The sequence below is a fragment of the Lepidochelys olivacea genome (assembly GCF_965140295.1).
Source record: "Lepidochelys olivacea isolate rLepOli2 genome assembly, chromosome: 1".
NCBI classification, from domain to species: Eukaryota; Metazoa; Chordata; order Testudines; family Cheloniidae; genus Lepidochelys; species Lepidochelys olivacea.
This window is the reverse complement of record NC_140411.1, coordinates 281,584,591-281,599,233: the sequence shown is the minus strand read 5'-3', so window position 1 is coordinate 281,599,233 and position 14,643 is coordinate 281,584,591. Positions and strand designations below refer to the sequence as shown.

Sequence of the window (14,643 nt, the reverse complement as noted above, 5' to 3'; positions counted from 1 at the left end):
TTTAAGGCAACAAAAACTGTAGATGTTTCAAACTTTGTACTTCGGCACATTCAAGTTATGAGAGGAAGAATGCTTGGAACTTCAGGAAGGTTTTATATCTGATTTTGTAACTCAAACGACTTACATATTTGTTAAAATCAGGAATGAGTTATGCCCTACCAGGATGAGTCCAAGCATAAGTTGCAGTCTAGCAAGAATTTTTAGGCAGAATTATTTGTGACTGAAGGCAGTGGTTTTTATATCAAGAAAGTGTCATCTTGCACTAAAAAACGCAAGCATATTGCCCCAAGTGACTAAATTTAACTGCATATGCAAGCTTTAATTTTCATACACATTAGTGGCAATCAAGATTGAATGTTTTATTGTATGTTGCATACTTCATGTTTTTCAAAGGCCTAAATAATTTATGAAACTTTCCTTTCATACATTATAACTAACAAGCTTTATCACAGCTTTAAAAACCCTTAAAACTCACATTTATTATGAGCACTAAATATTTAAAATAGGTAGATTTAAATATAATTATGTTTTAATACTTTTGCAAAATGAAAGCTCCAGGCTTTGTTTATATTCTCAATACACAAAACAAACTTACTGTAAGACAGTAAATTTGCATTTCACTGCTAAAGCACAAGCATTATGATATACTATAGTGCACAACTGAGACATGTTACAAAAAAATTTAATGTTGGTAACTACAGTTGGTTTATTGCATTTTTTTTAATAAAACAACTTATTTTTCCCCAAGACAACTGCTATACAGAAGAAAATTGCTACTCAAACATGGTCAGTCTTTCAGATATAGTAAAAAACTCACAACTACAAGATTTGTATTTTAGAACAAGTAATCAATCTGCAAACTGTTACACATCAATAAGGCACCTACACTTAACAGCGGTTGAAACAAAATGAAAATATCTCCCAAAATATATATTTTGGATCTGTGTAAACAAAGCTTATTTTTATTGCTTCCTTTCATTCAAGAAAAAAATATACAACCAACATAGACCAAAAGTGATCCTGGTGCTCTGATTTTTAAACTACTATAACCAGATTATATGTAGTCAGAAGACAAATCCCAGTACAACAATCATGAATTTAATGTTTTTGAAAGATGTCATAATTGTTAATTATTCTTAATGTGAAAGGTAAGGTTAAAAATACCCACAAAAGTTGATGCCATTTTACTGAATGAAAAATGTATTATGAAAATAAACATCCATCTGGTTTCCTAATAATAAATATAAAGACTTGGTTATTTTAACATACTGCAACAAAGGAAGTATTACTGTAGTGTTGACTTTATCAATCAATCAGTAGTTTTTAAATCTCTCTCTCTCTCTCCTCACTGAGGTTTGAATCTTCTACCTTGTCAGCTGTCCAACAACTTTTAAGAGGGTCTTATTTTCCTGCTTTAATTGCTCATTTTCATCCTCTATATCATCTAGGTCCTTTGGAAGAAAAAAATAAAAACATTTTTCAGGATGCAAAAATGGATTCTTAAACTAGTAATTTAAAAGTCCTGGAATTTAAGAGATCAGTGCTTGAAACCAAGAGATTATAGGGTAAAGACAGAAGAAGAGTTAGTTTCACAGCATCTATATATAAAAGGGCTAATGAAGCAAAGCAAAAATTGCTAAAAATTCATATTTTTCCAATGCTACTCATGACAAAACATTCATTTCACATTCCCATGTGACAAGCATCTTTTCAAAAGAAATATATAATCAAAAACGGACGATGTCATGAGATTAATAGTAAGAAGCCTCTTGGCACGTGCCCGTATTACTTCATATTTGCAAACCAGAGGGGCTTTCGTGCACCACAGTGCACTAGTAGCTTACTGACTTTCACACACACACACACACACAGTTTATTAGCATAGGACAGCACATTAAATTTTACGTATTTTTTTTAAATATAGGTTTGTTGTCAGAGGCTTATGAAAAGTATCTGTTAGAAAATGAGAACTGAAAGTGTGCTATTGGAAAAAACAGTTGAAAAGCCGTATCTTGCCCTCATCAGAATTCTGATTAAAGCTAGATGGCTTGAAAAGGCCATAAATTAGCAGTCCAATTAATTTTTTTCAATAGAAGGTGAGTTTAAGAGGACCAGAGAACAGCAGGGTTCATAGAAAAAGGGGCAGTTTAAAAACAGACACCTATTTCTCTGCTTCCATCTTTCCTTCCCTCTTCCCCCAACATTCTGCCTGCCATTCCCCCCACCCATCTCCCTCCCCAGCTTGCCTCTTATTCCTCCCTTGCTTCTTCACTTCTTCTCCCACAGTGAAGTTTAACTTGAAAGCAGCACAGCTGCTATGGTTGGCAGTGCCTAAACTGCTTTTCAATTCAATGTTACTGTCAGAGAAGGGAAAAGAAGAAGAGAAGTAAGTGGAAGGAGAAAGGGAAAAGGCAGAAAAGTAACTTTAGTGAGAGATAAAAAGAGGTGGATGGTGGAAGTTCGGAGGAGGAAAACCAGAGATGGGGGATTAGAGGGTTCAGCTTCCTTTGCAATGAGAGCGTGTAAAATTCCCACAATAGTTATGTCAGATGGAAGGGGGAGGGGAAAAAGGGGGTGAAAGATTATCCGCCCCCCATTCCTTTAATTTTGAAGCACACACTTAACAAAATGATCATATGAATTTGCCTGTTTCTTTCGGTGGGGTCCATCCCAGAAGTGCACCTTTGGGAGCAGGTGCTTAGGTGTGCCACCAGTAAAAAGCTCCAGCCTGCCAGCCAAAACGTCATTCGGCAATCAGTGCTCAAAGCCACACTGCAGTACCTTTGCAGTTACTCTTTTGTCCTATGTAGCATGCAATGCAGAGATTAGCAACAGAATGTCTTATTTTAGAGATCAAAATACAGCTGGCTTTCTGGAACAGACGATATTTAATTGTTCTGAAGACACAGATGAACGAAACATTTAATCGTGATATATAAATATGGTAATTTGTATTTAGAAGTAAAAGCAGTGCATGAACACACAGCACCTTATTTTAACTAACCACTGTAGGCTTTTCTTTTCCTATTGCAAAGTCCGTGTCAGCAACAGATGTACTGTGAACCAACAGTTGTAAGGAATAATGAAACAGCACCTTTTCAATAAAATGGTTGAAGTGCAGCCTTCTGTAATCATAATTTTATGCTTTTTTTGCTGCTAACTCAGCCAATTAGGTACTACAACTAAATGGTAGATGACTGAATTACATTGAAACAACTGTTTAAAAGCCTTTGGACAAAAATATTTCAGAGTTACTCAAAAATTAGATCAAATATAAAAGACTTTGTGGAATGTTTATGCTACAAAAATAACATTCCACAGATTACTGTAAGTATGGGCTACTTGAATACAATCCAGTAACAACTGGCTGTAGTTTAAATATCTAAAGAAATAATAATAATGGATGCATACATGTAAGTGACTTTTACCACTTTAGATTTAAAATTACATTATTAATTTAATATGGTTTATAATTTAATTATAAAAGAACAACAATGGCAGAGAAGTGTAGGCTTCACATACCAGAATGACCGATGACTAAACAACTGATACTTTAATCAGAGTGCAAATGATCTCTGAATATATTCTCTCCAAAAACACATTTAACTACAGTGACTACCCAGTGAGGTCACAGATGACCAACTCTAAACTACTTCAAAGTTGAACTAAGGCAACAAACATTTTAATGTCTTCAGATGCCTTTCCTTTCAGACAGCTGGGAACTTTATGTACCCATTCTCCCTTTCTTTTAAAAGGTAGCAGAAGTTCATCAAATAGCTCAGCCATTGAATTGAGACCACTCCATTTATGGCACAAGGTTTTTGTGGGGTTCTCAATGCAAAGGGACCTCCTGTTCTAGAACCTTCTCTGTAATCTGCTGACTGATTTTAGTAAAAGTATTTCAAGTAAAAAGTTATTTAACCTAATTGACTTAGAAGGTTAGAAGACTTAGACAACTTAAGAAGTTTTCAAGATTAGTTTAAAAAAAAAAGTTACAAAAGTGAAGATTTACTTACCACTGACTAGAACCCTTGAAGAGCCTTTGTATACCCACACTAATGGAGAAACATCACTGATGCAGCCGGACCAGTGGAAACCTCTAGAAGTGGTACCTAGAAGCTGGAGTACGAGTCCATGCCCGCTTGCAGCTCTGAGTGTTTGGAGAGCGAGACTATAAAAGGGGGCATCGTAACAGCTTCAGTTCTTTTCACCACAAATCAACCACCTAGTAAATAGCAACAGGACTCTACGGAAAAGGGGGAAGGTGGAGGAATAGCTTGAATGTCCAGAGGCACTATTAGAAGAATTCTAGCTGCTTGTAAGGAACTTTCAGTACTTCTGTGGCCTCTGCTAAACTCCCATTTGTGGGAATGTGTAAACAGTGCATCCTCTTTTCACAAGAGTGGGACGAGGCTGACTAGCTAAAGAGTGATTGTAGTACTGATCTCCCAAATTGGGATTCTGAACCTAATGCCAGGTCCACTGCATCATGTTCTGTGAATGGGTGGATTGAGCTCTAAGAGGCAGTTCTAAAGAACTCAACTATTATGTTATGCCTCAGATAAGCCATAGAGCCCATTCATCTAGAGCTAAGGCAACCTCTCAGTCCCTCTCGCACAGGGACATTAGCTTCCCCCAATACACAGCCTGATCCACTTGGTCAGGCATTAGGTTGTAGTGACCTTTTACCAGAAAACACAAATGTAACCTCAGCAACCTTCTATACTCTTGATCTACATATATGAAACGCTACCATCCACAACCTCACCTCCTCAGCATATGAGTGTGGTTTTGGAAGAAATACTATTAGAATCAAGGTTTGGTTAAGATGAAAACCAATTACCATCTTGTGCATAAATTTAGCTGCCTCCTTAAGAACTAGTTTGTCCTCATGGGAGCCCATAAAGGGTGGAGTCAGCAATGAGCACTTGCCGTTCAGAAACTCACAGCTGATGTCATGTCTAAGATAAAGACTGTCTTGATGAAGAGATGGGAAAGAGAACATTCTTCCCTGGATTCAAAGGGGACTACATCACTGAGCATCACACCTCACTGAATCCTTCAGTGACTATTTACGCTAGTCTTGCTGATTCCTGCTCATGTGGCCAGCAAGCATGTTGCCCTTTCCTGCCAGACGGTGACAGGTTGAAAAGGTCCCTGAAAAGTTATAAGTGGCTAACTTAGTAATGTCAACCTCATTGGGGATGATTTGTTGGTTTTATGGTTTTTCAAAAAAGAGAGAGTCTGCAGGGGGCCTACAGAACTGGAAACAGAAACTGGAGAAGTTTTCACTCCCATACCTGCAGTCCTAACTTTTGCCCTGGAACCATGACGAAATGTCTCTCTCAGGAAAAGAAGCCATCCCTGTGTATCTGTTTTATGCTTCTGTCCCTTGTGTGTAAGGGTCAAAGAGCAAGAGCTGACTCCCAGTTGCAATTCTCCGTCAGCCAGATCTAATGCCAGGTTTGAGGGCCATTTATGGCCTGGGACCTGAACTGAAATGGGAGCCATGAATCTGTAATGGCCATCAACTGGGGCGCTAGGAAAGACTGACTCCCCATACTCTGACAGAACAGCTGAAGCTTTCAAACAAGGCTTGGCCAATGGAATGAGCCAGCAGGTGGACGTGGTCAGATTCATACGTGATGGATCCATGACTTAACATCTTTAGGCTTAGGTCTGCACCCAGAAGCCAACATCTTAATAGGCCAGTTCCTTTCTAGCAGTCAGATATGCAGGTCATAAGATCCTTACCAGCTGAATCTTTAAATTTGGCTCCATGTATGCAGAAAGATACCTGAGAAGCAATTTGGCCAGGTCTCTTAGTCCTTAGGAAGGGCATTAGGACCTGAGGAGCACCTCAAAACTTAAAGCATTCAAGGAACCAGGAGTATCTGAAGCAAACAACTTTCCTATCCGAGCCTCTAGTAGGAAGACTGCCTACAGCCAGTTCTGTAGCTCCTTCCTAGCTTGTGGGGTGAAAGTCTTGCAGACAGACCACCTAGTTGCGGGATAACGTTCCCATAGGAAGTTCAGACACAGTCTCTGTATATCTGAAACCAGGAAAGTGGCAGGAGTAGAGGGGCACCTCTTAAACTCTGGTCTCTTAGCTTTGGGATCTACCCTCATGAGTATGGAAATATGAAATAGGATGCAAAAATCCCTAAAGGCCCAAAATATTCCTAAAAACTATCTAAGTTACAGATAGTCACTACAACTAAAATTTTATTTAAACTACAATAAATTTGTCTAAGAAAAGTATTGGGAAACCAGGTTTCCAGAGAACTGGGTCAAAGTGTCAGCAGAGGGGATCAGGAGCCTCATTATTGTGACTGGAAGGAACTAAAATGGTTAAGCCCAGCCCTACCCATGTTTATAGCAGCAAGGGGGAACATGCAGGCACTCTAGTGGGCATTGCTTCTAGACGTTTCCTCTGGTCCAGTTGTAACCCTGGCACACTACTGAGAATGGGCAGAGGCCACTTCAAGAAAGAAGTCTATTAAATCTTAGCTGAAAAGTTAAACACAAAATAAATACCGAATCCCCTTGTCCTGGAAAATTTAGGGAGGGTGGGGAAGAAGAGAAGAGATGGAAGAATTTGGAAGCTTTTCTCATCCTTGTGTAATACATGTACTTACTCTGTTTAATAAATCAATTTCTTCCTTCAATTTCCCAATCTGTTCCTCTTTGTCCTGTGTCATCCTCAATAATCTTACATTTTCTTGCCTCTCCTTGGCTAGTTCCTGAAAAAAACCCACAAATTAACAGTTTCAAATGTAATGTTCTTCCAGTGCTCCTAAAAAATTAATTTGAAAAAGGACACTTTTAGCATATTGCAATTAGAAAATTTCAGGTAAGAAGCAAAATTTTCCTTTCTTCAGATAGCTAGGCCCACAAATCCTGCAGTATGTTTTCAAGCCCTTTTCGCTCAAGGAGGCCAAGCAGACCTGTTAGTCACAGGTCTAGGGCAAAATTCTGCCCCTGAAGAACCCACCACATGATGACCTCCAAAGCTGACCTTTTAACTGATTAATTTCTAATTTAAGCCCTGATCTTCTAGTGAGTTCTGAAACAAGGTCCAAATTGGATATTAAAATCAAAGTATCAACTCCTAAAGTAATCACACTGGTGGGCTTTTCAGAGGCAGAATTTTGCTCCGAAGTATGACTAAGATCTACTTGGCCTCCTTGACCTATAAGAGCCCGAAGACCCACAGGCCTGGATACAAAGGTATATGAAACATGTGTCATACATAAGGCTTCAGTCACTGAAGAAGCTATTCCAACTCCTCCCCCCTCTCTTGCCATCCTTTTGGTAGTTTGACTGGTTTGGGAGGAAGCCAATTTTGGAAGGGAGAGATTACAAGGCAATTTCAGCTAACTCAAGGATTCCGTAAGTCCTAAAAATATATATAAAGGCTTCCTGGTGTTTTACTCCCATTCTTTTCAGAAGGAAGATCTCCCCCAAACTATATATATATATATTTTAGCAACTTTCATCTACAAGGATTCAAGAATATTTGGTAGGTTATATTACAAGGATACTTCAGAGGGAGCACAGAACATCAGGAATATTACAGATCAATGGCTCAAGAAAACATCTGTAAGGGATCAGGGTTTAGGTTATGTTTGAGTGCCTGAGAGGAGAACAGTACATGTCTAGTTCTCTGATCAAATCACCTTTAGCCTTGGTTTTATTCCCTGGTTGAGCAAATGGCAATTTAGCATTTGTAATGATATAAATTTCACATTCTTCTCAGACAATCTGATTCTGTATGCATATTGGTATTCACAAGGAATTACTACTACTTTTTATTAAAAATTTAGGACCACTGCCTAATATTTTCGTAACACTGACCACCCCAGTCGTTGTCATCAGTGATCAAACCTGGGACCTCTTGAGCTCATTGCAGGAACGTCTACTGCCTGAGCTAAAAGACACGTCTCTTAGCCAAGACGGTAGCAGGCTCATCAATCTCTACCTGGCCTAGCTACCACTAGAGAGGGACAGAGTGCCACACTGAGTTGGCATGGCACTAGCATCTCCTCATGGAATTTATAAGATATTTTATTTTGAAACTAACACTGGGCATAAGTTAAATTTGTATTTACCCTTTCAAGTTCTTCAATCCTCTTTTCCAAAGCACTGTTTGGTATAGAATTCCCAGAAGAATTTGCATCCCTGCTGTATCTGCTATATCCTGTCCTGTCTGTTCGGGAATATCGATTTGGAACATCATCTTCAGGTGCATTAGTTGCACTGTGAAGTAAAGATTAAACATTAGTAATATGCCTAGTGCAAAAAATAAGTTTTAGCAAATATTTCCCGTGTCCCTTATATTTTTCTCCTAGTGGAAATACATTCATGAAAAATTGACTTATTCATATTGTAAATGACCACTACTTCAAGACAACATGGATAAAACTAAAATTTTCTTACCTGTAATTTTGTCTTCTCTGAGAAACAATATCAGTTGCTCAGTCAGACCTGCAATTTCTGGGTTTTTCTGTCTCTAACTGGATTTTCTCTTCTTGTCTCTAAGGCAGGACAGCAGTACCTGTTTCCCAACACCCCGACTGCAATCTGCCCTCACTGATCTATATAAAACTGCACAGCTGTTGCTTCAAAGTCCCTGAGCTTCTAGGAACTCAGGTTAATTCCTTCAAGGGCTTCATGCCTCAAAGTGCTGTCTGTATCTAGGGCCCAGAACCAGATATTTCCTTATGCCTGTGTGTTGCAAAGAAAGAAGAATCTGTTGAGGTCACTAGAGGAAATTTATCTCGATAGAATCTAATTTCTTATTAGTCATTCCTCTCAGAGGAGGTCACAGAGAGAAAGAGAGGGAGAGAGAGAGCATGAGTGATGGACAGAGCCATTCAAATAGGTACCATTCATGCTCTGGCAGAAAGGTTTTTCATCTTCTGTTTTCCTCTGGAAAACTCTCACTTATAAACTAAGATCAAAAGCTTCTTTGCCTGAAAACAATCTCAGTTAAGATTAATGAAGTAGGTGGCAATATCTGGGACAGAAGACTAAAAACAGTGACTAACCTTTCCATAACTGTTGTTCTTTGAGATGTGATGCTCCTATTTAAGGCTACAATTTTTTTCCACGGAGGTCACAGAATCCGTGACTTCCAGTAACCTCCGTGACTTCAACCCACAGCAGGTGGGAGCTGCGGACCCCGCAGCTGAGCTCCCCATTTTGTCATGGATATTTTTAGTGAAAGTCACAGACAGGTCACGGGCTTCCATGAATTTTTCTTTATTTCCCGTGACCTGTCTGTGACTTTTACTAAAAATATCCATGACAAAATCTTAGCCTAACTCATAACCATTCCATGTTAGGTGTGCATGCACCACATGCACCAAAGATATTTCCTTCACTGCTGTTCATTGGGCCAGCTCTAGTGCCCACTGGTGCCATGTGCTCATATGTCAGTATAAGAGGCCCAGCTGGCCCCACGCCCTCTCAGTTTCTTCTTGCAGCTAACTCCAACAGAGGTGCAGGAGGGTAGGTCGTGGAATGGACATGAGCAATGCACCTCAAAGAACAGTTACGGAAGGGTCAGTAACCATTTTTTCTTCTTTAAGTGCTTACTTGCGTCCATTCCATATTAGGTGACTCACAAGCGGTACCCGAGGCAGTGGGCTTGAAGTTCATGGACATGTGGATTGCAACGCTGCTCTTCCAAACTTGGCATCATCTCTGGCCCACTGGGTGATGGCATAGTGGAAAGAGGAGATCTGAACTGACAATCAGGTCGCTGCTCTGTAGATGCCTTGGATTGCGACCTTGATGAAGCCTGAGCTCTTGTTGATTGGGCGGTCACGATGGCAGGAGGTGGGATGCCCGCCTGCTCCCAACATGGGTGAATACAGGATGTGATCCAGGATGAAATTTTCTGGGCTGAAACCAATAGGCTTTTAATCTAATCTTCTACTGCCACAATGAGCTGCATTGTTTTACGGAATGGCTTGGTCCTCTCAATATACCGGGCCAGGTCACATCTAACATCCAGTAAGTGGAGATGGTGCTCCTCTGCATTCCCGTGCAGTTTCAGGAAGAAAACTGGCAGGAAAATAGCCTGATTACTATGAAACAGAGACCACCTTTGAAAGGAATGCTGGATCTGGGTGCAGTTAAACCTCATCCTTAAGGAACACCATATACTGGGGCTTAGCCATAAGGCCCTAATCGCTGAGACACTTCTGGCTGAGGTAATCACTACCGGGAAAGTGATCTTCCAGGAGAGACAGGACAGAGGGAACAATGCCAGCAGTTCAAAGGGAGGACCCGTAAGTCTTGACAGGATGAGGTTTAGGTCCCATGGTTGAATCCATTTGTGAATTTGAGGATGAAGTCTCTCTAATCTCTTGAGGAAGAGAATGGACATTTCATGAGAGAAGACAGATTTACTATCCACCAGAGGGTGGGAGACTGAGGTTGCTGCTAGATGCACTTTGCTTGATGAAAAAGCCAGTCCCTGTTGTTTCAGGTGGAGCAGGTATTCCTGGAGGGATGATCGAGTCGGAGAGAGACCTCATTGGGAAGATCACCTGAGAAACACTTCCACTTGGCTAAGGCACTCTAGTAGAGAACTTCCTACTACCTAGCAAGACCTGGTGGACTTGTTCTGAACAGGTCTGTTCTGCTGGGTTCAACCATGGCTTCCACATGGTCAGGTGGAGGTTCGGGTGGAATAAATTGCCATGATCCTGCGAGATGAGGTCCGGGCGGGGCAGAAGCAGCATCACGAGCGGAGAAGTCCAGCAGTATGCCAAATCACTGTTGCAACCAGGCAGGGGCTATAAGGATGACCCATGCTCTGTCTCACTTGACTTTCAGGAGGACCTTGCGTACCAGAGGAACACGAGGAAAATCATAGAACAGGAGCTCTGGCCATGGAATTAGAAAGGCGTCAGAGAACCTGGGCTGGGACCGCACAATGAACAAAACTGCTGGCATTTCCTGTTCTGCCTGGTTGTGTACATGTTGACATGGGGAGACCTCCACCTCTGGAAGATGGATCTGGTCACCTCTAGGTGAAGGGACCACTCGTGGTGAGACCAGAAGGACTTGCTGAGGTAATCTGCCAGAGCATTCCAGGCTCCCAGAAGCTAGGAAGCTTCGAGGTGGATGGAGCGTTTCACACACAAGTCCCACAGGCGAACGGCCTCCTGGCACAGGGTAGAAGAGCATGTGCCTCTGTGCCTGTTAATGTAAAACATGGCTGCTGTGCTGTCCGTGAGCACTCGTACAACTTTGCCCATGATCTTGGGTAGGAACACTTAGCAAGCTAAGCCGATCGCTCTGAGCAATCTGATGTTTATGTGCAGAGAGAGTTCTTCCCAGGACCACCTGAGATGCTCGAGGTGAGCCCCCCCAACCTAGATCAGCTACATCTGAAATTAGGGATACTGAAAGCTGGGGGGTGACAAAGAGAATGCCCACAGCCATTGATCGGGGATCCTTCCATCAGTCAAGGGAGGAGAGGACTAGGGTGGAAACTGTAAGCACTGAGCCCAAGTGGTGACGGTTCAGTGAATACATAGGCCCCTTCAGACTTGGCTGGTGTCAGAGGCATAGACTTGTGTGCTGTACCATCTAAGTGCATGAGGACATGTGACCCAAAAGTTTGAGGCAAAAAAATGTGCTGTCATGACCAGCTGGGCTTTGACCTTGGATATCAGATCTGACATTGTCTGGAACCGAGCCTCCAGGAGGAAGGCTCTAGCCCAGGTGGAACTGAACACTGCCTCAATAAACTCTATTCTCTGGACAGGGACAAGAGTAGACTTTTGTTAGTTTATCAACAGGCGCAGGGCAAGGAAAGTGGCTTCGACCAGGTTGATGCTGGTTTTCACTTCAGTCTCTGAGAAGCCCTTGATAAGCCAGTCATTGAGGTATGGGTAGACTTGAACGCTTCACCTTCTGGGGAAGGCCACTACCACTGCCGTTCATTTCATGAAAACCCAAGGGGCTGCTGACAGACCACAGGGAAGGATGGCGAACTGGTAATGGGTCTGGTTTACGCTAAATCTGAGGAACATTCTGTGGCCCCAGAAAATGGAGATGTGGAAACAGGCATCTTTCAAGTCAAGGGCGGAGTACCATTCCCTCCCTGGATCCAGGGGACTAATTAAGGCCAGGGAGACTATATGGAACCTCAGTTTCTTGAGATAACTTTTGAAGTGATGCCGGGCTAGGATGAGTCAGAGACCCCCTTTTGCTTTCAGGATTAGGAAATAATGAGAGTAAACCCTCTTCCCGCTCAAGTTCTGAGGCATCTACTCCACAGCTCTTACCCAAAGGAGGGCTTGCACCTCCTGAATTAGAAGTCGCTCGTGAGAAGGGTTCCTGAAGAGGGATGGGGACAGGGGAGTGGGTGGGAGAAAACTGAGGGGTGTAACCTTCCTCCACTGTACTCATCACCTTGGACCACTGGGTGCCAAGGAACAATGCCATGCTGAAGTAGGAAACATCGTCTGAAAACAAAAGGGGGGGCAAGATCCGGTGTGTGAACTGATATTATGCCGTTGGATGTCCCTTCAAGAGTTCTGTTTGGGGCATCCTGGGTATCTGTGCAACCCGGGTAGCGAGGTTGAAATAGAGTTGTCTGTGCTTATAATCGCAGCTCCATTTTTTAAACCAGGTTCTGGCAAGGTGCTGGAGCCAAGAAGCGGGTCAACAGTTGAGGCATGAACTGCTTCCTCAAAAGTGCTGAGGACTAGAGGCCCAGGGATCTGAGGGTAGTCCTGGAGTCCTTCAGACCAGAGAGCTTTGAGTCCATCTGCTCCAAGAAGCAGGAGGTACCCGCAAAGGGAAGATCCTGGATGGACTATTGGACTTCAGGTGGCAGTCTGGACCTCAGGATTGAAGCCAGGAGCATCACTTCATGATCACTGCTGAAGCCCACTGTTCTGGCTGCAGTGTCAGCAGCATCCAGGGCCACTTGAAGGGGAGACCATAGCCAGAGCCTCTCTCCCATCAGGCCAGAAAACTCTTGGAGTTTCCCTGGAGTCCTGTGGCAGCATGTCTTTAAACTTCGCCATGGAGTTCCAAATGTTGTAATCCTACATCCTAAGTAAGGTTTATTGGTTGGAAATACGAAGATGTAACTTACCCATCTAAGTAATCTTCCTACTGAACAGGTCTCTTGTCTTTAAATCCTTTTGCCTGGGGGTTGTGCCTAACTGATCTTGCCTGTCCCTCTCATTGGCTGCTGTGACCACAAGGGATCCAGGAGGAGGGTGGGAGAACAAGTTTATATCCCTTGGCAGGCACATAGTATTTTTATGTGCCCTCTTTGAGGTGGGATGAAGAGAAAATGGAGTTTGCCATAGGGAACTGACAGGACCCAAAATGGCCTCGTTGAGGTGCAGGGTCAGCTTTGATGTGGTCAAAATGTCAATGAGGCTATGAAAGGACTCTTTAAGAACCTCTACCTATAGCTCCAGGTTAGAAGCCACCCTTTTTAATAGCTCCTGGTGATCTCTAAAGTCATCCTGTGGCACTGAGCCGCTCAGTCCCCAGAACGCTTTGTCTGAGGAGGAGGAGGAGTAGGAATAAGCCTGTACTGGTGGGGGCCACTCTTTTTCAGTCCCAACTTTAGTCCCAGGCTTAAGTCCTGGGAGTCAGTACTGGAGTCTGGGTCAGGTGCTGGCTGGTGCAGTGGAGGAGCCCTCCTCTCGGACACAACCAAATAGGAATGGCTGGACGTTGTACCAGGGAAAAACCCCAAGGATTCCAGAATAGCCGCTCGATCTGCATCTGCCACTGTCCTCCAGGCCAGATGTCGGTGGGGGGGGCCCACACTGAGATCTGGTGGAATTTAGGATGGGAAATGGTGGTGGCTTTTTGGCAGTGTTCACGGTTCCACCTGAGAAAGAGTTTTATTGAGGAGACAATGGGGGAGCAGTACCCATCGCTTCCACTGGTTGGTGCTGAGGATCTGGGGATTGGTGCCTGATCAGGGAAGTCCTCACCGAAGACAGGACGGCCAGTTTGCCTCTGATAGGTACCAAAGGGCCCGGTGCCAGGTATGAGCTCAGAGCCACATGCTCCCCTTTGCTCAACACACTTAGAGCTGGTGGTTTTCCCATCGGGGTTGGAGGAACCGGGAGCGTCATTAGGTCCCTGGCTGCTGCAAAGACTTCTGAGGTGGAAGGTGCTGTAGTACGGTCTCTCTCCAAGTTTGAATAAGGGGCAATGTTAAATAACTCTGAAATAGTCCATAGTTACGTCTCCAGGACAGTTGATATTTACAAGATATTTACATGCCACATGCACTAAAGATTCATATGTCCCTTCATGCTTCAACCACCATCCCAGGGGACATACGTCCATGCTGATGACAGGTTCTGCTTGATAACCATCCAAAGCAATGTAGACCGAAACATGTTCATTTTCATCATCATGAGTCAGATGCCACCAGCAGAAGGTTGATTTTCTTTTTTGGTGGTTTGGGTTCTGTAGTTTCCGCATCAAAGTGTTGCTCTTTTAAGACTTCTGAAAGTATGCTCCACACCTCCTCCCTCTCTAAGAATCTGAAGTGCCTTCCAAAATTAAACCTTGGGTCTAGTGCTGTAGCTATGTTTAGAAATTTCACATTGGTATCTTCTTTGCATTTTGTCAAATTTG

The 14,643-nt window shown here is 42.8% G+C and overlaps 1 protein-coding gene across 2 annotated transcripts in view; it reads right to left on the bottom strand.

The window, feature by feature from the left end:
• Positions 1–726: 726 nt before the first annotated feature.
• PAWR (pro-apoptotic WT1 regulator) overlaps positions 727–14,643 on the bottom strand; it is a 148,343-nt gene continuing 134,426 nt past the window's right edge. For both annotated transcript variants that reach the window (XM_084617438.1, XM_084617437.1), the window contains exons 5-7: positions 8,112–8,259; positions 6,639–6,743; positions 727–1,451 (exon numbers count right to left, since the gene is read on the bottom strand). In XM_084617438.1, coding sequence (XP_084473564.1) covers positions 1,365–1,451; positions 6,639–6,743; positions 8,112–8,259 — 340 coding nt within the window. In that variant the 3' untranslated portion in view covers positions 727–1,364. The remainder of the gene's footprint in view (positions 1,452–6,638; positions 6,744–8,111; positions 8,260–14,643) is intronic.